At 37.5% G+C, this 23939-nt stretch overlaps 1 protein-coding gene across 5 annotated transcripts in view; it reads right to left on the bottom strand.

Annotated features, from left to right (window-relative positions):
* LOC139975284 (protein unc-80 homolog) overlaps nucleotides 1-23939 on the bottom strand; it is a 76509-nt gene that overhangs the window by 37575 nt on the left and 14995 nt on the right. For 4 of the 5 annotated variants that reach the window (XM_071983069.1, XM_071983070.1, XM_071983072.1 and 1 more), the window contains exons 8-26: nucleotides 22758-22858; nucleotides 21770-21872; nucleotides 19747-19940; nucleotides 19208-19426; nucleotides 18515-18650; nucleotides 17857-18153; nucleotides 17197-17298; nucleotides 16106-16249; nucleotides 15018-15214; nucleotides 14060-14266; nucleotides 13111-13329; nucleotides 12110-12248; nucleotides 11575-11756; nucleotides 10854-10985; nucleotides 9871-10051; nucleotides 5337-5501; nucleotides 1937-2083; nucleotides 757-857; nucleotides 327-413 (exon numbers count right to left, since the gene is read on the bottom strand). In XM_071983069.1, coding sequence (XP_071839170.1) covers nucleotides 327-413; nucleotides 757-857; nucleotides 1937-2083; nucleotides 5337-5501; nucleotides 9871-10051; nucleotides 10854-10985; nucleotides 11575-11756; nucleotides 12110-12248; nucleotides 13111-13329; nucleotides 14060-14266; nucleotides 15018-15214; nucleotides 16106-16249; nucleotides 17197-17298; nucleotides 17857-18153; nucleotides 18515-18650; nucleotides 19208-19426; nucleotides 19747-19940; nucleotides 21770-21872; nucleotides 22758-22858 — 3053 coding nt within the window. The remainder of the gene's footprint in view (nucleotides 1-326; nucleotides 414-756; nucleotides 858-1936; nucleotides 2084-5336; nucleotides 5502-9870; nucleotides 10052-10853; nucleotides 10986-11574; nucleotides 11757-12109; nucleotides 12249-13110; nucleotides 13330-14059; nucleotides 14267-15017; nucleotides 15215-16105; nucleotides 16250-17196; nucleotides 17299-17856; nucleotides 18154-18514; nucleotides 18651-19207; nucleotides 19427-19746; nucleotides 19941-21769; nucleotides 21873-22757; nucleotides 22859-23939) is intronic. The other variant, XM_071983074.1, reaches the window with a different exon arrangement.

Here is a 23939-nt window from a genome sequence, read left to right as displayed (position 1 = left end):
GTCTGTAAATTGAGAAATGGTTTTTATATCTTTTCTGTCATGGCGTTTAATCAAATTTGTTACACAAGGGCTACCCTAGCTATACAGCGATGCTGAACAGAGAAAGGGCTACCCTAGCTATATACAGTGATGCTGAACAGAGAAAGGGCTACCCTAGCTATACAGCGATGCTGAACAGAGAAAGGGCTACCCTAGCTATACAGTGATGCTGAACTCAGAGCCTTCACTGGTTCACTCAGCACGTCTTGACAATTGGGTTGAATTCACAATGTGGTTAAACGTTTTTCTTTTAAATACCCCAGATAAACAAGGTAACAGAACCATACCAGGTAATTAAAGAGCGTATGGGCAACTTGAGATGGAATTTCACGGACACTGGAAAACATCCTCTTCATCAACAAGATCAGTTCTTCCTGTGAAAATATAACGATGACATGCAAGTAAAATTTGATAAACTTTCAAGAAGGATACGACGGATAAATTGACTAACAAAGTACCAGCAAACATGTATGCCAAACTTTTTCAACTTTAAATTGCAATGGCCTACTACTTTTAACGGACATTGTCCTACCTCACCCTTTCTCCTTCCCAATCCTCCCATTATCCTTAACTCTCCCTCTACTTCCACCCTCCATTGCCTCTCCCCCTAAAATTACATTAACCACTCTACAATATATGAAAAAATGAAAACAAACACTTACCCAAAGACTGGAGACAGAGGGGAGGGGGGGGGTCTAAGTTAACAATTTAACATACCTGTTTTCCCTTGCACGTGATCTTCTCCAGAATATAGCGACAAATAAGAGCAGGTTCTTCGACAAGGCAGTTCCACAGGGTGCTGTATGCAACGTCACTCACTGCCAAAATGGAGACAATGAAACTACCTCAAGAGTCGAAGTGTGAAGTAGAACAGGTGGAGCCAAAGACTCTCCTGGGATGTAATGTTGGGGTTGCTCTTTAAAATGACATGGCTGTCATTTGCAGAGACCTTCCCCATGCTCAAAGAGGATACATTTCCAACCTCCCCCCCCCCCATCAAACATGGGATATGCTTCCAACCAATTGTCATCTGTACACTGTCCCTCATCTGTACCCTAACCAACCCACCATAAACACACCCCTATCTCCAACCCCCTTCCCACCACCCCCCCCCCACCCGTTCCACAATATATTTCACATGTGAATGTCAAGAAATTTCCAAAACCACATTTTTAATGTTCTAAAAGTGTTAAACATTTCCTGACAGAAATCAAAGAGGGCCAAAATAATTGGCAGATTTCCACTACCAAATAATCATGACAAGGTTTGGCATAACTTGCTGTGATGCAAATCTCCTGTGGTACATTGCATTGAGTTGTTTGTCATGTTGAACTAAAGAAAGAAAGCCCTGGAATATAACATTCTCTTGCCTTTTGTTAGGAATTGCATCTTTTGTGATGATTTAATTATGCTGAATATAAAATAGTAGTAGCCAATCGGATGGCGAGGTACACCTGAGCACTAGAGTTGTCAGCCAATAGGAGGGTGAAGGGTGTGGTTAGCCAGTGGTTTATAAGGGTGTCATTAATAGTTCCTGGGTAGAAACAGAAGCTAGCGCATGTTGACCAGCTTTTGAGCTTTAAGCTGTGAGGAGCTCTTTTAATACCAGCCTGTCTTTGTTTCGACTTATTTTAAAGCTTTTTACTTTAACCTGTGGAAATACCAATTTAGTTCTGTAAGCTACTGAGGAACAGAATTAAACTTTTTCTTCAATGCAACATGAAATCAACTGTTGTTTTGATTATTTGCTATGTTTCTGGGGTGAACCTGCCACTCCTTGGCCCATCAAAACACAACAAGGCCAAGATCCCCATCCAAACAAACAACTGCCCCCCCCCCGCCCATCCCAGCCCCACCCACCCAGTACACACTCTGCATGCAGACTTTACTGAATTACCTGCAACCCCCTCTAGATTGACTTCTGAATCGTCCAGGGCGCTGGTCAGTTGTACGATGGCGCCGCACACACTAGATGGGAAAAAGACACCAAAAGTTGGAGGTGTGTGGTGGGCCCTCTCCATAACCTGGTTGTCCTCTTCCACAGCTGAAAATAGTTTTTACAAAAAATTGAGGTAAAACATCTTGGTAAAAACATGACCGACCTTTCCTTAATGTTCTCTTCTCTAAATGCTCCCCCCCCCCCCACTTTCTCCCCTCCCAACACCCATCATGATCTTGACCTTTGGATGACCTCGATGGACACATGCATAACTGAATGATTAAAACCAAAAATATATAGATATATACGAATAGCTACCTTCTCAACGAGTTTAAAACAACAGATCTGCTTCGTATCAAACTTAAACCATTTTACATTCACTTTCTGTTTTCATAAAATAACAATACTTAACAAACAACAAAGAGCGACCCCTTAAGAAATATATATTTCCTTTTTTTTTAATTTAAAAATTATATTCTTCTAGAGTAAAGGATCCATTTGACATTTGTATCATCAAGTTGTAATATATTATGGAGAAATAAGAGTTTTGCTAATGTTCCTTTTACTAAAAGAAAAACTAAATTACTTTCAACAAAAAATCTTCTTCTTCTGAAAAAAATTCTACCCTCCCAACTGAAGAATAACAATTAAGACACTTATAAAAATGCCATTAAGCTTTATTTATAATAACTATTATCATAATTAAATCTATTAAGTGATTGCTGGGATGTATTCAATATAAAATGTGAATATTTCACATGTTTTATGGATCACTTTAATAATCCTCGTTTGAATTTTCATTAATAATATTTTTTGTCATAAATAAAAATCTTCCCTATTTCAGGACATTTTACGAATCATTTTAGTACTCCCATCTGGACACTTTTTCTACTTATTCTTTTGCTCTCAAACTGTTAAAACAACAATACGATAAGTATAACTTGATTATGAAGTAACTTTAAAAGAGTTTTGTTCGTCGCAATGTTAACAGCTTCTGTACAATCTACAGCCTTCCCTTTGATAATTCCATTATTATGAATATATTTGAATTAAATACAATTTCCAATTACACTATGAAAAACAAAGGTGTTCTTTCCATTCGTAATTAACAAAACCATCTCTCTCTCTGCTCTCTCCATCTTTTCTTCTTCATCTTTCTCTGTCTCTCCGCAATCTCTCTCTCTCGCTTTCTCACACTCACTGCATTATGAAATCACAGGCATGTACACTGCAAGTTAAATATATTCCTAACTAATAAAATAAAATTAAAAAACATACCAAAATTGAAAAAAAAAAAAAAACTACAAAATTTCTGACCTAACAACAAAAAACCCAGACGAAAAAAATTTCGACACAATCGGCAAGAATATATACCTTCAGAAGAAACGAAACCTTAAAGGCATATTCTCACGAAGCATAGAATATTTGATGGGGTTTAGAAACCCATATGACTATGTTATGTGAGAGTATACCTACCCATAACCTTTGAGTTGATAATCTTTCTATTTAAATAGTCCATTCACTGACAGGATGACTTTACGAAGAATTTTAGTCGTGATATGTAACTTGTCCGAGAAGTTGAGAAATAAATTAGAGTCCTAGAAATGCATCTACAGCTGTTATAAGTTTTCAAACTATTCACCTCTGACAAATGATAAATCTCTGGAATGCCCCTTTAAGGCTAAACATCACAGTGACGTCTGCTCCTCTGCGCAGACCTAAACATTGATCCAATGTTTCTTAAATTCTTATAAATCGACCAAAACATGTCCCTTTTTAACCTCATATAAACATATGCACTTTTTGTATGACATTTAACCATCACTTGTCCTTGAAAAATGTCTAATTTCATTCCATTTGAAGCTATAAAAGTCTTTTTAAGATTTCCCATTTTTTCAATATTTCTGTGTTGCATCTGAGCAACCTGTCCTAAATAGCTTGTGTTTTATACTTAACAGTTTAGTTACTTTAATTGATGAACCTCAGTTTGTTTCATTGGTCATTTCTCAAAAACAAAAAAAATTTAAAGAGTTACAAAGAAAAACAAGCTCGACTGATAACCATCTTTTCTTGGGGCATTCTACATTAAATGAACTTTTCTGCCTAAAAGTCATTCTTTGGATGATCCTTCTTGATAACTGTCTGATCAAAAAATGTGTCTATTCTTCTTTCAAAAATGATTTATTACCTAAACACATATTATGACCAATTTTTGAGATAAGGAGTTCTTACAAACATTGAAAACGGTGCACAATAAGAAAAACAAGCAAACTGTGAATGAGTGTAAATGATTAAGCCATGAACAATGTGTGAGCAATTACTATAAACAAAAGGATGGCAAAGCATGAAAGGTGGGTGTGGGTGGGAGGGGTGGGGTGGGGGAGTGAAAAAGCAACACAGAATCCTTTTCCATTTTTCTGAAAATATCAGAAAACTTAATTGTCAATTTAAGGCAGTATAACACTGTTATTCAATTCCCTTGAATAATTAAATTAGTACATCTGAAAAAAAAAAAAAAGATTGGGTGTTTATTTTTTTTTTATTTTTCTCTTTGTTTGGTTGTGAGATGATGACTTGCTTCTTCTGATCTGAAGTGTTTTATACTTCTGTGGAATTCATAAGATATGAAAAAACATAATTTGGATGTTTTTTTTTTGGTTTTTTACTTATTTGGAGATGTATGTCTGATGAAACAATAATGTAGCATCAGTTTAGTAGTTTAATACGGAACTGCCAAATTACAAACACTGCGAACTACAGAACATTTTACACAAAAAAAAAGGAGTTAAATGATGGAGCAAATGTGACAATTTAAACATCATACGATGAAATTTAGTTGACAAGATGATGATGATGAAAAAAAAAAAAAAAAAATTAATTCAAATGAAATCAAGCAAGACAGTCGACAAAAATTATTAACAAAGCCTGTTTCAGTCAAAGCCATTTTGGAAAGTTTAAATCATTAATTTTTTTTAAAAAGACCGGAAAAAAAATTGGGAAAGTTTCATTATTGTCAAACTCAGTATTGGCTACGGCTGTATGTTTTAAGAAAAGGGAAACAATTTTCCAATATATATATATATATATATATATATATATATAAATATATATATATATATATATAAAATATACATATATATATATACATATATATAAAATATATATATATATATATAAATATATATATACATATATATATATAATTATTATTATTATTATTATATTTTATTTTATTTTAATTATTTTTATTTATTTTTGAAATTTTTTTTCTTTCCCTGAGGCTGTCAAATGGCTTGCTTGACTGAAACCGAGCGATGTCTGAAGGAAGAAGCAACGATGAGACCGTTTTCAAATGTACCTGTACTTGCGGATAACGTTCCGGACCACAGTGATGCACGTCGAGCAGACAAGTTTGGGACACGCCCCATACCAGATGCTGCGGCAGCTGCGGCGGCTTGTGAGGGCGGAGCAATGGAGACACGACGTTGACCCACACAGACACTTACGGGCAGAGGTGGATCCTCTGAGTTAGGACGGGACGAAACAGCAGTGTTAGAGATAAAACAAGAACGAGACAAGAGGTCATGTGTGTTGCCGAGGCAGAAAAAAACAAAAAAGGAGAAGAATATAGAAGAAAAAAATAAAAAATAATAAAAAAGTTTGCTTCAAGCAATTGTGCTCACAGTGGAAACGGTGAAATGATCAACATGTACAATCAACATGTATATAACATTTCTTTTTAAACCGACTGATTAAAGGTGTTTTGTTTGTGGTTCTGAGATTTGCCAAAAATTTGGAAAAAATATGACTTGAGGGTTTTATATACGACACTGCATGAGCTAAGTCTGTTATATATGAATGGCTTATAAGACCAGGAGAACATTTTACCCCATGTTTTTATTTTATTTTTATTTTGGGGGGGGGATAGGGGATTGGAATGTTTTTGGCAAATCTGTTAACACAGGTATATACAAAATAAATTGGACAAACAGCATCTTTGTACTACTTTAAAGACGGATAAAAATACAGAACCAGCTATACGGGGTACCATCCTTCACTTCTATCTCATTAACGAACAATTGGAAATCTGGCTAATTATACCAACTTCTCTCTTCTCATTGTATTTAACCCTTCAGGATTCCCGCTTAAATCTTTGTCAATGATGACACTGAATCTATCAGAAACACAACTCACTAATTTACTCCAAGGAGGAAAAAGGGTTGTGATCCTATAACGAGAGCAGCAGTTCCATATATTTAAGCTGCTACGTACGATACAGGTGTAATTATTTAGACAGAAATGTACATGATTACGACGGAAGCACAAGAACAAGCGGCCTACAGAAAACAGCTGTAATCTCTTACATAAACATTTACATAAACTGCCCTTATTTATTGCAGATCAACACATTTCTCCAATAATCTACTATGAATACAAAAAAAAAAAAAAATGGAAAACAGAAATGAGGCATGTATATATCCAACCGTGATGGACATTTGCTGATTTGTGCGTCCTACAAGACCTTAACAGTACGATGTAGGAAAGACAAGGAAATTTCAAACATGACACAATGTACGACTGTTAGGAGTGTTAGCTCAGTGGTTAACGCCGGTGCCTTCCGATCATAAGGTCCCCAGTTCGAGTCACTCCAAGATTAATGTATGTCGTCCAGTTACAGAGTTGTTGACAATTGACAATTCATAATCATGGACGTTAAATATGAATCTACGAGACTGACTTCGGTCAGCTTGCAGCTTTGATAAGCCAATGAGGCTTCTTCACAAGTTCCTGTTTGCAGAAGGATCTAAAATACATACATACTACTTTAAAAATTTACTGATGATGTTTACAAAAGGAGACCTTGAATGTTACACCCACAACAAGTCTAAACTGCTATGAAGTACTATCCCTTAAGGTTTACACAAAGCCAGATGTTCACACACAGTCAGTTGTATATAATCAATACATGAGAATGTTAACTGCAATAATACAGCTGCTTATGTGCCCCCATGGCACTGAAAACCTTAAACATATTGGTCTCTTGCTGCAAAGTACAACACAATAATAATACATAGTTATAATCTCCAGAGATTCAAACCAACCATCAACGATTGTGAACCTAGCTATAGGCATACTACACATTCATAGCTGACTTGCATGGATATAGGGGTGTGTGGAGAGCTTACTGTACAACCCCCAACACCCCCCCCCCCCTCCCGCCCATTTACAACCCCACACAACCTTCCATGTAGACCTAATTATAGATATAATTTCTACCCTAATTGTGCCTAAGAATGCACCATTTCACAGGTCATCAGTATTGGCTCAAAAGTTTAGCACACAGTGCTAGAAGTTTTCAAGAAAAAGTACTTTCAATGTGGTTCTGATTCTCGCAACTGTTCAATCCTGGAGTTCAACTCAGAGTGGCAGAGGGATGCTTCTTGAAATTTGAGCATGCAAGACTATTGACTGACCATCTAGCATATTTGAGGGCAATACTGGGGACCTTCAAGTCATCAATAGTATACATCTATGGGGCACAATTTCATCAAGGAGTATTGGGGAAAGAAATGTCCTGGGGAGGGGGGGGGACCAGGGTTGGGTCAGTGCAAGAACATTTTTCCACAAAATGTTCAACAATATTTTAATGTGTGGACGATATTTTCATGTTTCAAAATCCTAACAAGTGGACAATATTGTCAACCGTTTTATGCCTATTGCCAGATGTAAGCTTGCAAACCCCCTTATCTAAAACACACCTCAGGCATCATTTACTAGTCATTTTGCTACAAATCTTGGCACAAATGAATGAGCACATCCTCCCCAAGTGGGACAATATTTGCCTAAATTTTTAATGCCTACTGCCAGAAAATAATGTTGTGTCCCTGTACCAAACACACATGGTCAGTTGATAGTAGCAATGAATAGTATATCCCACAGTCATAATTACATGTGTCTACAATCCCTGCACAAATTAGACCGGGTTCTCATTTTCTACTGCCCACATCACCAATCACAAGTTTCTCACAACCCTCACAGCTTTTTTTTGCTCAAACTGATTGGTTAACACTTCACCGACACATCTTCAACAGCATTGCTGTGATTGAGTCGAGGATAAATTATGCATCCATCCATCCGTAGGGTAAAAAATGCATCAATTCCACTGCAGACAATCCCTGAGAGTGAGTTGATACCAAAAAATGAAAACATTGAGTTGCATTTGAGGATATAACCATGCAAGCCAAACAGTTCATGCTTGAAAGCATTCTGGTTATTAAGGTAGGTGCTGGCAAAATCTTCCACTGTCCTCCTCAAGTAAATGTTACTTTAATAATAAACATAAAACGGAAGCGTAGAATTCGAACGTACATCTCGGCTGAGAGTATTGTTGCGGCAAAATTGGTCCAGGCTTACCCATGTACCTTGGCACGAATGATTTAACATATTCATAAACAGAAGCTGCTGTCACTTTTCTAGGTTTAGATGCAAAACAGAACAAGAAGATTTCACCGCAATAAGTTACCTTAGCAACAGTTTCAGCATACTGTCGAATGTACCCGCAGGTACCGCAACAGCATTATCAAGATCCAGTCTTCTACTGCCTGCACTCTGTCACAAACTTAAACTAAATATTCAAACTGCTAGTGATTCATGCAGCTTTACTCCTCTCTAAAGACTTGTAATAAATGTCATTAAATCAATTTTTAAATCTGTCTCTCTCCGGTTTCCATGGAGAGAGCTGTCATATAGATCATACTGTGCCTGATTGAAAGCATTAAACGATCCATGGATCAAAGTAACGGGATCGTACTTGGAAGCGCTCGAAAGAGTGCGGACTCTTTATACGAGGGGCGAGGGGCTCGTTGGAGGTTGCACTTGTGCAGTTTTGCCGATTGGAGATTCATGGTGAAGAAAACACAAGTTAAGGTGCATTCAACTGTTACGTTGACTTGAAACTTCAGGGCACATGTTTCAAAAGATATCTTCTTCAATTAAATATTACGGATGAAATCGTATATACTTTTTAACTTTCAATACATGGCAGTGCCATGCTACTGCTGATGATCCCTATACTAAACTCATAACAACAGCTGATCATGTTTTTGCAGGAACCAGAATGGACCCATATGACAGCGCCCTCGGTTTTGTTCGCAGTTGGAGAGCCGCATTAGAAGGTTAAGTGAAATCATCACATTAGTGAAAGGAATCGTTCTGACAGTCTATCTTGACATGATAACAGCTTTGTTGAGATAGTTACTGACACATGTTTATTATGAAGCATGAGCCAAGGGGTACCGAAGAACCCTACCAAGAAATCCCTCCCAAAGGAGCTATAATGTAACATAATCATGTACTCACAAACTGTAGGCCTCCTTCATCAAATAGGCTAAACCCAACCCCCTTCCCCCCTTCTGTCCCCCCTTCACAATTACGGCTAATGATCTGATGAAAGTTTTTGGAAAACAGTCTATTATGAATATTAAAACAATTGCCTCATTTTGCCTCAATTGATCATTGGGGATGTTTAACTTAAGACTTGCCATGCAGCATATAAATTATTGAAAAAGTTTTCTACTTTCCGGCAATAAATTGCTTCGTATTGATCATCCTGCGGTATCCTCTCAACCACCGAATATAACACCCTGCCTCTTGACTCCTGCCCCACTCCCCAACCCTCTCACACCCTTCTGTCTCTTGTATTTATTACTTTCAATATTCCTGTAAACTTTTACCATCTGCAATAATCTATTTCTTTTCCATCACGCTTCTCTGAACAGGCTTAGCTAGATGCTAAACGTCAGTAAACGAATCCAAAACAATGCCAGGAACAACAAGATTACACTCCATATTCCTAAAAGCAGAGCTTTTCTTTAAATTAGGTCCAGCCTTACCTTCCTCTTCCAGGTTGGTATGGTGTGAGGGTTCGTGCGCAGCCTGCTGAATGATCGGTACATTCGTTAAATGGTATGTCTCCCTCGCCTGCCTCTTCCTTTCCTCCTCTTTCAGCCAGTGTTTCCGAAGATTTTCCAAACGCTGGTGGGTTCTCGACACAGCGACCGCGGCGAAAGCTCTCTGCGAGGAAACAGTTCAATTTCACACTGCTCAGACTCCCTGCTGACGGCGCAGTTTTCGACTTCATATTACATATAATTAGATGCATATTTAGACCAATCTTAAATGTTGCTGTTATTCTTTTGTAAATTGCTAATTATTTTCCTTATTTCTTTTCCTTTCTTTATTGTAAGGGTTCAGACTCGTAAAGCTTTGCTTATTCTCACTCCTCTACCCATCATATGTATATATATACTGATTATTGCATATCATTTATTATATATAAGTATATTAATTTAATAATAATCATGTTATAAAATATAAATGAATGATGATGGTACAAATAAACTTGAAACTTGAATTATACACATATTTCAAATATCGATATCTTACAAGGTATTTCAACCTGAGTTGAGAATTGTACATTCTAAAAAAAAATCTGGGAGTTGGATTGGTTTATAACTGATGCTTTTAGAACTTAAAATAAACTTAAAATAAGCTTTTAGAACTTTTCATCTTAAACCAGACAGAGTAGGAACAGTGATTCCATATCAACAAATCGGCAATTAATACTCAATAATACTCCTTATGTATTGCTATAGTGTATTCCGGTAGCGTACGTTTGACAATAGGAAAGAAATTCTTTGGTTCAATTAGCTTAGCTTTACATTTCAACTCCTTCTAATCCATCAAACTATTATTCTACACTTATCGTTGATATACCAACTTCTTCCCCACATTTGGATAACAAATACAAACACATGATAAGGCAATAGTTCTGTATATATAGTGTTAAAACAAGGGTTAGAATCAATGCCCTCACCGACTCTTCATCTGAGGAAACCTCGTCAAAATTGTCTACTACGGTCGGCATCCATGGAGGGTCCAGGACGGGCAGAGAATTATTGCCGAGGGTCGGAGATGGAACCGTGAAGTCAATGCTGGGTGGTGGTACCTGTCATGTGACCATATTTAAACCAAAAAGCATTTATGTAACAATCACCAACATTGCTTTAAGATATCACACAGATAGTCATTATTGGCCTAAACCTTAAACCTTTGTATTGCAAAGGTAAAATTTTAGATGGTTATGCTTGTTAAAAGTGTAGTCAACCCTCTATCTACTATTTTCACTGAAGTTGCTAGAGTGATATTCTCCACAAATGGTATGTAACAGACTGGTATATATAGTTATCCTGAAGAATTAATGAACACTTCACCCAGGCATCTATCATTGTTGTAATATAAAGTCTGTTATCCTACCATACATTTGCTATGATAGTATTCTAGGTGTAGGATAATTTGTGTTCTTTGGTCATCACTGCAACAAACTAATAATGTTATAGCTGCTATATTAATAATACTTCAAAAGTGAGAGTTGGCTCCAATGTAAACTCAACCAGATATACTCAAAAGCTTGTTTCACCAAATGACATCTTAAGTCTACACTGGAAAACAGGGTGGTGGAATATTCACATTTGGAAAGAAGGAAATTACAAAAATGCTGAAAGTTTAGCCCAAATCAGCAATTAATTCTGTCTGACCTTGAATGTCATAGAGGCCTTGTCTTCCATGTGAGGCCAAACTTGATGGCGGAATCGCCAGAGAGTTGCAAAGCGTTGGATGGCATCCACCCTCATACCGGCATCAAAGTGTTGCATTTCGGCCACCATGAGACTGGTGACTTGATCGGGAATCTTCACTGCACATATCAGGACCATGGCGGCTATATCAAAACGATAGAAAGGTAATTAAATCCTATGAATTCACTGCTGGGAAACGATATTAAAGGTGTCGACGGCTCACCTTCATGTAGCTCAGACTTGTTCCTTGACTTACAGCGATGAATACAGCATGTGTTATATTTCGTTGTGCGAACAAGAGTGTTTTACACACCAAGTGTCTAGGTTGTATATTTCACTTTTGTCTATTTATTCACACACTCTGCACTTTTAGCACTGAATCTTCAAACTTACTTTTCATTACAATCAACATCATTTCCTGCAATTTTCATGACAAGAATTAGAAGAAATATTACTAAGGACAACATCTCATTATCCCTGGCAGATATTTTTTTACCTGCAGCAGAAGCTAATTGTTGGCAGTCATCCAAGAGCACCTCCCAAGCGAGAGGCACCGCATCTGCCAAGAGCTCGTCTGAGAGCAACGGAGCAGCCTTACAGAGAATCTCCATCGGTGCTATGTATGGGTTAACAGCCTGAAGAAAAAAAAAACAGACATTTGGTCTCAATACATCTACTTTGATCCATTGTTAAGAATAAACTGTGGATTGCATCAACAGTGCTGCCGTTCATCTTGTCTAGCTACAATCCTAGATAGCTTCTCTTGATAAATGTTGCCACATTTTTTCACTACTAAACTGTGGATTGCATCAATAGTGCTTCCATTCATCTTGCCTAGCTACAATCATAGATAGCTTTTGTTGACAAAAGTTGCCTCATTTCTTCACTTCATCGCATTGCATACTTCTTCAACTCTCTCTGTCAGATAGCACAGAATCACATGAAACTATCAAACTTAAAGGCTATAGAGTACAGTTCAATCCTATCCATGGCACCTAACATCTCTGTACAATGCACAGGCCTATATGCAGCTGTGCAGCTTCTAATTATAATCTTGGATCTGTGTTGACACTGCTCTAGATAGAATGTACGTTAGAAACCATGGCTGCAGTAGAATTACACATCTTTTAGCAAATGGTTAAAAGGACAATTTTATCCACAGATTTCTCACCTCAAAATTGTAAGACCAGATAAAGCCACTTGCTATGCTTTTAAACAGAACATACCCTGCCAACTTATGTGGGAAGAAATGGGGCATGGGGGAGAGGGGGAGGGGGAGAGTAAAAAGGGGGAGAGGGGTCACCTCTGAAAGCATGTCTAATTTAGATAAAAATAAGAAATATGTATCTCTTCTCCCCAAACTGTGAATGTGTGATGGGGCTGCAATGACAACATTCCCCCCCACCCCCCTCCAAACAGTTCTTGGTTCTGTGTCACTCAGCACTTTCCCTCCCTCAACCCCTCCTAGTATATGGAATTCCTTTGGGTATTAACTACCTGTGTTTTCATGTACTTCATGGTCGGTGAATCCTCATCCTTATGAACTTCCATCAAATCCAGCGGGATGGTGACGTTGTTGATTTGAACTCCTGAATTCGTCCTACTCGTAGCGGAACGTCCAAACATACTGACTTGACGGTCCAGGGTGGAAGAGGTGCTCTCTCGTCTCAGATCTCTAAAGCTCTTCAGTGTCGAGTGACTCACGTTGGACTCGGGCTATGTGTAAAGCAGATATTTTACCCATAATTCTTATACAGGAGATTAATGGCAATATGTGTTTAATTTAAAAATTGGCATAGGTAATCAGATTATATGAAGAGGGGTGATTTTTCTCTGCCGCAACCAAGATTTTGACCGTTTCGAGCATGTTTACCCTGCTCCAATGTCTGTATCCAAAAATGACAACCTATATATCCTAATTAGCACATTCTTAAAGAGAACACACCATGTCAAGCTCACATTGTTTTAAATACCAAAAATATTTCCATCTTTTGCAATGCTGGTCTTTGAACTATGGATTTTGACCATTTTGTTCACCCTGCCCCAATAATCACACAGACAACTGACAATCTTTGTATATACTATTAAGCACATTCTCAAAGAAAACACACCATGTTTAGCTGAGATTTGGAGAAATAAAAAATGAAACCTTACATCTTTGTGATGCCTTCGATCAGGAATATGAAATAGACAATGGATTGGGACCGGGATGGGGGGGCAGGATGGGGGACAGTCAACCCCACACCCCCAGACTACCTGCTTAGCTTACAGGGGACTCTCCACACCATTCACTCATATCACTATTAATCTCTTGTCCTAATTTAATGGATTGGGACCAGGATATGGGACAGTGAACCCTGCACTCCCAGACTACCTGCTTAGCTTACAGGGGACTCTCCACACCATTCATCCATATCACTAATAATCTCTTGTCCTAATTAGTTACCTTTCTTTTTCCTTTGTTTTCCAGCTTCTGCAGTTTCTCTTCTATATCATCGTCCTTAGAGTGGAGGACATTTTCTTCCCCGTAGACCGCTTTGACGGCCTTCATTAATCGGTAACAGTTCCTCTTTTGTCTCTGGAGACAGTTTGGATGGCAGCTCTGCTGATGATTACAAATGATGTTTGTCCTTCCAGCAATCTCCAATACAATCTGGGATCACAAGAAGAAAAGAGAGAAAGAAAAAGAATAGAAAAGAACAGAGAATTCGAAGCTGAATGGTTGTCGCAGTGATAACGAAAAATTGTCGGTAACAGAGTACATAGTATTCTAACCTATGAAAGGGGAGAGGAGGAAAGGGGGAGAGTGGGAAAGAGGGGGAGGGGGAAGAGGGGGTGGGGGAGGAGGAAAGGGGAGAGGGAAAAGGTGAAGAGGGAGAGATGGGGAGAGAGGGGGAGAGGGCGGGGTGGAAGGGGAGAGGGAGGGGGAGGAGGGGGAAGGAGGGTTGGGATTGCAAGACATAAACTTTGAAAAATTCAAATTCAGAACTTCATTCTTGGTCACTAGCTGAGATAACAGCCTTGCTGTTTTCCTAGTGTCCTTCAAATGTTAACCTTCCTACTGTTATGTTATATTGTATTCATCTTTTTACATACATATGAGAAAAAAAAACTGAAATTGAAAATTGAAATTCAATGGCATAAGCAAAGTGCCTAAATCAGCAAATTTTTAAGAACTTGACTAAACAAAGCAAAGATTCCTTTTGACCATGTATTTATCAAAAATCAATGCAAATTCTCCAGACACAGGTCAGACAGGACATAAAACCACAGAATTTTTAATTGCAAAATGTTGAAAGTTAACACACAAATCAATTGATCTTCCTTCTCCTACATCTTCTCTTACAGTATCTTAAGCCCTCCTCTCCTCCCCATCCCACCCACCATCCTCCCATGATACTTACTGGAATCCAAGTCATAGTTTTGCTGAGGTCAACATCATCTAGCCCCAGACCGTCTGGAGTGGACATCGATTCAGAGAGCTCCTGATCTTGGGGACTGACTTGCTCACTGAAGACGCTGCTGGTCTCTCCTGTAGAATCATCGTCCATGGAGATGGAGCTGACCTTGCGACCTTTGACACTACCGAGTGGTCCCAAACCTGTAAGCAGCAGCAAAGATCAAAACTGAGCCGTTCAATTTGACAACTATCAATATGTAAGAACACTACGTGAAGGATAGTATGCAAAGCAAAAGGAAAATAAACAATTGAAATATTTGGTGATTTTTCATCAAAAGTGGAGTCAAACGAGTAAATCTACACAGTATTTTGCTTGTATGCTGTATCAGCTAATGACATATCCACAAGTCAGAACCAATCTCTGGTAAAGACTTTTTTAAAAAAGAGAGTAATTTTTCTTCTTTTTCAGAAAATTGAAGAAATTTGAAAAATGCAGCAGTGTCTTATACTCCTGCTTTTTGAGGACAAATGATAAAATATAAAGAGCAAATATATGCAAAGCTCCTGGGGTATTTGCTTTGTGAATAAAAACTTTACTAGTAAAGGATGACAGATTTCTCATTTGGGTCTGTACGTTACTCTTTACCCACCAAGATCCTAACGCCAACATTTTTGGCTATTACTCACCATAGAATGTTATACAGTAAGAGTTTTGGATATTAGTCACCATTGAGTTTTATAACAGTAACATTTTGGCTATTACTCACCAAAGAGTGTTATAGCGATAACATTTTTGGCTATTACTCACGGTAGAGTGTCATAATGGTAACATTTTTGGCTATTATTCACCATAGTGTTATAACAGTAGCATTTTTGGGCTATTACTCACCGTAGAGTGTTATAACGGTAAAATGTTTGGCTATTACTCACCTAAGAGTGTTATACTGTAACATTTTTGGCTATTACTCACCGTAGAGTGTTTTACTGTAACATTTTTGGCTATTACTCACCATAGAGTGTTGTAACGGTAACATTTTTGGCTATTAATGACCATAGAGTGTCATAACATAAACATTTTTGGCTATTACTCACCGTAGAGTGTTTCCGGTCTAGCATTACTGTTCTTGTGTCGTCCTCTGAAACTGCTTCTATTGTCTCGCCCAAGAGGAGAGGATGCGCAAACTTGTCGTCTGAGAAGGCCTCCTTTGCTCTGCTTTCGTCCAGGAGGGTTGGATGCTGTTCAAAAGATGAATCAATAAACTTTAATGAGAAAGAACCATTTTGGTGTGTTGAAAATGTAGCAAATAAGCTAATAGTGCTGTACATTTCCGAGAAGGATCAATAAGAGGCCAAGAATTAAACAATTTATGTTAGATGCTTCCAGTTTCATAACAAAGGGCAGCTTTTTTAATTTCCCTATTACTGAATATGTTTTCAAACTCCAGTTTTGCTGCTCTGCCTTAAACATTGTCCTTTGAAGAAATCAAATTTCACAGTTCTGCTCTAAAGCAGCTGTATTTGTTGCTTGTTTTTTTTGTTGACAAAATCGGAATCTCTAACAAACATACTAAGTATTACTAAAAATAAAATTGTGATTAACCCCAAAAAAAAGCTCTGAGCCAAGATTAGATTAGATGAATGATCATTAATAAGGAACTAATGATTTCAATTGATTTTGTCACCCAGAAATCACATGAATCTTAATTTTGTCCACACTACTCAAAATGCAAGTTGTAAAGTCAATCTAATTAAATGAGATTTTTATCTCTTTTGAGACTTTTGTTGCAATAAATGTAAACTTAGTATTTTTACAGAAAATCCAAACATTCAGGCTCATCATTTCCCATTTTCTAAAATACAAGTTTCTCAATTAAGAATAAATTTAAAAAATTAGAATGCAAGCAAGACTCTTGATGCTGATGTATCCAATATCAACAGTGAAATATTATTCTGTTAATAAAGCACTTCCACTAACAAATCCCATTCACTAAAACCAGAGAATCGGACGTTCGTAATCCACGAAAGATTTTTTTTCAGACGCGCACGCCACCAGTGAACAAAACCGCCATGCTACATATTCGTAGGAACCTGTGCTCACAGTCACACACTCTCACATTCTGTGACACACTGTCACCAGTCACAACAGATACTAGCTGTCACATTCTCGGCTGTCACAAACTTACATTTCCTCTCTTCGGGGGGTGGTTCATTGGCATTCAGCTCTGTGTTACTGCTATGTTGGGAGTCTTCATCAGGCATCACTGCAAAACTGATTTTTCTTTCACCTGTGAGATAATGTAAGAAAATTAGTGGTTATTAGTATTCATATGAAAATATGATTTTGTAAAGATTCCGTCCTTGTAGGGGGGGGGGGAGGAGGGCGGGGGGAAGGCTACTTTTTAGAAAATAGGTGCCTTAACTAACCATACTGAGTCACATAAGTTGCAAATAAACTGTATATGACGTAACTATCAATTTATGTTTGGAGGTAATCCCACATGCTGTGAAGTCCGCAATATTTCAAGAAAATTTCATTGACATACCAAATAAAAATTTATACAAATCTGATCAGTTTACTCAAAATTTGCACAAAGGATGAAAAAATTGCAAAGTCCCACATTTTGCCCCAAAAGTCAAACATACTGCTTTTGAAATTTAAGATAACGGACTTTTCTCTCGACCCACTTTCCGGTATTAAACTAACTTCCCATGTGGGGAGTGGGACCACCGATTTGCATTACCGCAAAGGGCCAAATTCTTGATGTAAAATTAGACATTACAAACTGCTGGTAGACACAGCCCAGCTTGTCTTCCTCTAAAGACTGCTATCAACTAATACATACCGGCGGGACTATCCAGGCCGGTGTTTCCGAGGCTCTGTCTGGGATTTGGGTTCGGTGGGCTCGATGTGGTACTGGACCCGCTGGCGTGACGTTGCCCCGACGGTGATGGCTGCACGCTAAACGTGGGAACGTTCAAGTATTCCGAGTCACGGAAACGGCCGGTGTTCCTGTCGGCCTTCCTCAACTTTGGTAGATGTTGGTATGTGTCTCGTAAGAAGGACGTGACCTCCAAGAGAAGCTGACAGGCGATATACTTGAGACCTGGAGGACATGCGTGACCAGAAGGGTTCACTGCAGCTGAAAAGAAAAAGAAAAAAAAATCATTTTTGAATCAACTTTAATAAACCACAATAGCAGATAACTTTGTCCCTGCAAAGTGCATATACTTTATAATATAGGCCAGACACCAGTACCCTTGTGGAGTGGACAAATCTGCTTTAAATAAACCTCAAAGCATCAGACACCGTTTAGCATGTAGCATGAATAGACTATAATCTAAATTTGCAAGAAATTTCACTCACACACAACCTCTGGCAGTCTAAGAAACCAATAAATTGTGGCCAGGAAATTAGCTCAACTCAAATGTAAAGCTGCCAAACTTTCCCCACAAATCTAACTTTACAAATAAACTTGTCTTAGAATTTGGTCTTTGTCTGACCTTCGTTCAAGTAGTCCTCTGCATCATCCTCCCTCCTCAGTCTCCTTTTGAAACCCTCGTCCTTGACCCGTCCTACCACCATGGAGCAGTCGAACGGCTGCTGACGCTCCAGCTCTTCCAAACGATTACCGACAGCCTGAGATTTAAAGTGAAAGCGAAAAAATTATGTATATACAACCAAGGTAGGTCTGTTACACAATTCAGGAGCTGTAGTTATCCAACAGTGTATTAGCTTGATTTTGTGACCTACAGGGCACACCCTCACACTAGAATAACCATGGCTAAATTTGGATGAGGACCATGCGCTTAAGAACATCGACAAGCCTTCTGAGACTTTTTGAAATAGGCAGGGCAGGGGTGTGGAAAATTTCTCTTAAGCTATTCTGAATTGACAAATAGCTTACAAATTTTAATATTAACTAGCTTAAGACTATCAAAGATACCATCAATAATTAAAAAGTTAAAATATGACATTTCACAGGGATAACAAACATATCATTTGGATGCTAACAGTGAGTAAAAAAGTGAAACAGAATTACGATGACATTAAATTTATAGTTAAAAACTAAACAATTTATCAATAATAAAAGAGCTTGCAGACCCTCAGTTAATCCATGGATAAGAGGGATTAAAGATAATTTGTATCTACCTATCACATGTATGCTTAATTAAGCCATCATGTGATCATCTCACCTCAGCCCATAGGTAAAATAATTTGGCAGCAGATCTCTGCAGAGACTGGCTTTTTCGGTAGCAAGCTGCACTTCCTCTTCCGCCCCAGACATTGCTGTAGACCCGGCCTCGTCCTCTGGGGTTCACCTTCATCCACTCCGGCCAGTCGCCATGGTTACAACGATGGACAAAATGACAGCATTCAATGAAGAGGGCTGCTCTTGCAACGACTGGAGCTCTCTACGTAGTTAAGGAGGAAAATGTTTCTGTCAAGTGTTATGTTTAAAAGTTATCCAATGATTGAATATTCCATAAAAACAGGTCAAATGTGTCACTTTCTTGGTGTCCCAATGTACATACTGGAATGTGCTAGTTTCAAACAGCTATTGAACTATGTTATATATCTTCTTTTGAAGGCAACAATTCCTCCAACTTTGATGAACAACAAGACTGGTCAAAGTAGACCATAAAATGGATTAGTGACACAACGCTCTATGTGCACGGCTGGTTGCAGATAGGATGACAAATTGGAAGAACTACAAAGAAATTAAAATTCTCACCAAGTCCAGGGCTGCTGCAAGGAATTCTGGGTCTGGCACAGTTCCAGGGTTCAAGCAATCCATGAGAAACTGAAGGCGCTTCATGCCAGCTAACACCATGATCTTCTCCACCGGTTTGCGCTCTTTCTCTGAGCCCATGTCCACAGAGTCTGATGTCTCTTCTTCGTCGTCCACAGACTTTGGTGTGCCACATTCTGGGAAAATTAGGAGAACAGATAGAGGGATAATAAATGTCGCTTTAAGCAAAAACCATGAACAGAGAATTAAATGGGATATTATTAACAGTTTGGATGGACCATAGGTTAACACTGGCTCAAATGGGAATAAAAAATAGGTAACTCAGGATTAAAAGTACTATGCTGTTCCAACTGAACTAGCCAACCTAGTAGTAAAACTTGAGACACTGATAGTGTTACCAATTTGAATGATAGCTCTCGCAAGTTAACAATTTCTGTTAAATTAAAAGTTGTATTGAAAAAGTAACCTATCCAGGTTTAAGTGCTTGTAATGATCAAGTTAACAAGTTTAAAGAATTAATTTTTGTGCCTCAACCTGAATTATCTAGAGCAATGATTCCAATGAAACATGAAAAATTAACAGGTGCTGTGGCCGAGTGGATAAAGGTGGTGGCATTTGAAGCAATGAGACTTAGAAATCTGGACGTTCGGGGTTCGATCCCAGGCTGGGTCATAGCAAGGTGGGTTTTTCATATCAGTTTACATACGACAAAGACCTTTCTGACGAATAACTCCCCCCAAATAGCCAAGAAAAAAATCTTGCTTCATTTGGGAAATATTCTGTATATAGTTTAAATGTATTTCAACAGAGAACACATTCATTACGAATACAAAAGAAATTGAAAGGAAAAGATAAAAGCTGTATTTCTCGTTTGGTTTTAAAGGAGAAGCAAACCTAAAATGTTCCCTATAATGAGGACACAAACCCAACCATTATCATTAGCTTACATATGACAGAGACCTTTCTGTATAACAACCCCCCCCCCCCTCCCCAATTAACTAAGGATGATCTTTCTTCATTTGGGAGATATCCTAGCTTGAAGGCCATGTCCGAGAGCTGTCAATTTGCATTTAAAATCTGTGAAATCATATAGTACTACTAGGATCGGAAAACTCTATACTCATTCTGTTTATTTTTCTCGTCATATTTTCAAGGTAGAATGTTAAAAAGTGTTGACATATTAAACCAATGCCATCATTAGGTCATGCGAAGAGATTCGATACTTTTTGATGCAGCAATTAGTAAAAACCTTACTCCTTAATAAATATTATCATTAATAAGGAGAGACCAAAGCAACTTTAAACACTGGTGGCTTAACAATGTCCCATTTAGAATTGATTCTGTCTTCAGCCTCGCATGTGAAGCAACATTAAATCTGCGATATTCGTCGTCCAAATTAAATATTAGATTTTACCTTAGCAGTTTGAGGGGAAATTGTTCATGATGGTCATCTCTCTAACACATCGATCAATAATAATAGTTGGGTTTGTATCTCCTTTAAGTAATATATATATCAGATTTTTAGTTTCCTCTGTTACATATTAATACACATCAAATCTCTCTAACACATCGATCAATAATAATAGTTGGGTTTGTATCTCCTTTAAGTAATATATATATCAGATTTTTAGTTTCCTCTGTTACATATTAATACACATCAAATCTCTCTAACACATCGATCAATAATAATAGTTGGGTTTGTATCTCCTTTAAGTAATATATATATCAGATTTTTAGTTTCCTCTGTTACATATTAATACACATCAAATCTCTCTAACACATCAATCAATAATAATAGTTGGGTTTGTGTGTATCTCCTTTAAGTAATATATATATCAGATTTTTAGTTTCCTCTGTTACATATTAATACACATCAAATCTCTCTAACACATCGATCAATAATAATAGTTGGGTTTGTATCTCCTTTAAGTAATATATATATCAGATTTTTAGTTTCCTCTGTTACATATTAATACACATCAAAAACCATTTTTGTATTGCTTACCTTCCCTATCATCATTTGGATCTCTCTTGGTCTTTTTGCCAAATTTAATAAAGAAAGGATGGTCTCCGACTTTCTTCTTCCCTGGATACGGAGCACCAAACTCCTAAGAAGGGGGGACAAAAGGAGGAGGGGGAAGGTGAAAGATAAGCCATCAAATAATAGAATGGATCTAGGTCATGCCTTGTTTATAGGTCCAACAAACCTGGTGTGGTTAAGTTAATATAAATGAATACCAAACAGAGGAATAATTCAGTGTTTACCCTTTGCAATTTTTTTATTTAGAAATTGATCTGTAGCATGCAATGACATTATGACAGCATGAAATACACAATGCTTTGATCACCAAAAATTGCTGAAATAAACATTAAGTACCTTTGGTATGCAACACAATGTTGAAATACTTTTAAGAAGATTAACTTAAGGATATTACCAAACACATTTAAAGAGCAACTTTTCAAAAAGTAAGAAAGGCAGCATATCAGAAGGTCCAACATTATGACCTTAAATGTAAATTTTATTTGAAATTTCAACTACAATGAAAACTAATATCTACTTGGAATTTAGAATTTGAAATGAATGCGTATTAATGGTTCTAATGACCGTGAGACTATGAATATAATTGGCACAAATTATTTATTCCCAAATAAACTTATTAGGCCTGGGAATTACATCAAACCAATTCAGGTAAAACTCAACAAATACCAGCAATTCGAAGACATTGGCAAAATATTAGAGATGGTAACAATAATTCATCACCATATATCTATTTGAGATAAAAAAGGTAAAAGTTTACAAAAACAGAAATGGATGAGAAGAGGTCGAATCAACTTATAATTTGGACATCTGTTTAAAACTATTCCTAACTGACACCTCAATTCATTTTTATTGTAACATGTTTATGACATATTCGAAAAACTTTTCGATATGCAGAACTGTTCCTGAGACCATAATTCTGGTCGCCATCTTCTCGTTCAGTTGTACCACCTACCTTCTTTGGTTTATCGTTCATGTCGGGCGTATCTTGAGGGCTGTCCTCTCCCCCACTCTGACTCCGGGCGGCTTTGTTTCTCCAAGTGGTAACAGCTTGAGCTACAGGATGAGAATGTCCCCTTACAGAAGTAACTTTAGGAATCTCCTTTAAGTGGGTAGTTAAGAGGGGTACGGCACATAATGTCCCTTACAGAAATAACTTTAGGAATCTCTTAAGAAGGTAGTTAGAGGGGTACTGCACATAATGTCCGTTCAGAAATAACTTTAGGAATCTCCTTTAAGAAGGTAGTTAAGAGAGGTATGGATATAATGTCCCTCACAGAATTAACTTAAGAAATCTCCTTTCAATAGGTAGTTAGAGGGGTACTGCACATAATGTCCGTTCAGAAATAACTTTAGGAATCTCCTTTAAGAAGGTAGTTAAGAGAGGTACGGATATAATGTCCCTCACAGAATTAACTTAAGAAATCTCCTTTCAATAGGTAGTTAAGAGGGGTACGGCATATAATTATAGCTTTTATGTCTAAGTACTAACCTCTTCACGTTAGGCAGGCCTAAAAATTACAGATAATGCCAAAGAATTAAAGTGCTTAAATCAAGGAGTCTTCTATGTAAGACAAGTGATCTTAAAACTTCAGTGACAAAACTGGCTTAAATAAGAGTGTCCTAGCCTACTATATAAAATATGTTCTTTACTTCAAATTATTCGTAGTCCATAAATTCAAACCCCCTTTTCTTTACGAAAATGCTCAACCTGTCATTACTGTAAGTAATTCCTGATTGATGTGGGTTCATGGAATAACCGAGTGTTTGTATTTGCTAAAAAACTATTCTGATCCACTGGGTTCTAATGGAACTATAGTGTTCTTATTAAAAGCTAGATTCATCCAAGTACATAATTGGAAAATTAAGCCTGATCCATATTTATGAATGGGTCAGACATTATCTCATCATTATCAGCTATTAACTCCTTGTTACTGTATTCTATGAAGGATTCATATCTTCCCCCCCCCCCCATCCACCACGCCCTAAATTGCAACATCCACCATTCATTTTGTATTTTGTATTTTCTGTTTTTTTCTTTTTATTGTTTTATGGCATTGTTTTTGCTAGATTGTAAAGCGCACAGATGCATCGCGCGTAGTGCGCTATATAAGATTTTATTTACATTACATTACAT

Source organism: Apostichopus japonicus, chromosome 10 (genome assembly GCF_037975245.1).
Source record: "Apostichopus japonicus isolate 1M-3 chromosome 10, ASM3797524v1, whole genome shotgun sequence".
Lineage (NCBI taxonomy): Eukaryota > Metazoa > Echinodermata > Holothuroidea > Aspidochirotida > Stichopodidae > Apostichopus > Apostichopus japonicus.
Note: the sequence above shows the minus strand (reverse complement) of the source record. Positions and strands in the feature narration are given on the sequence as shown.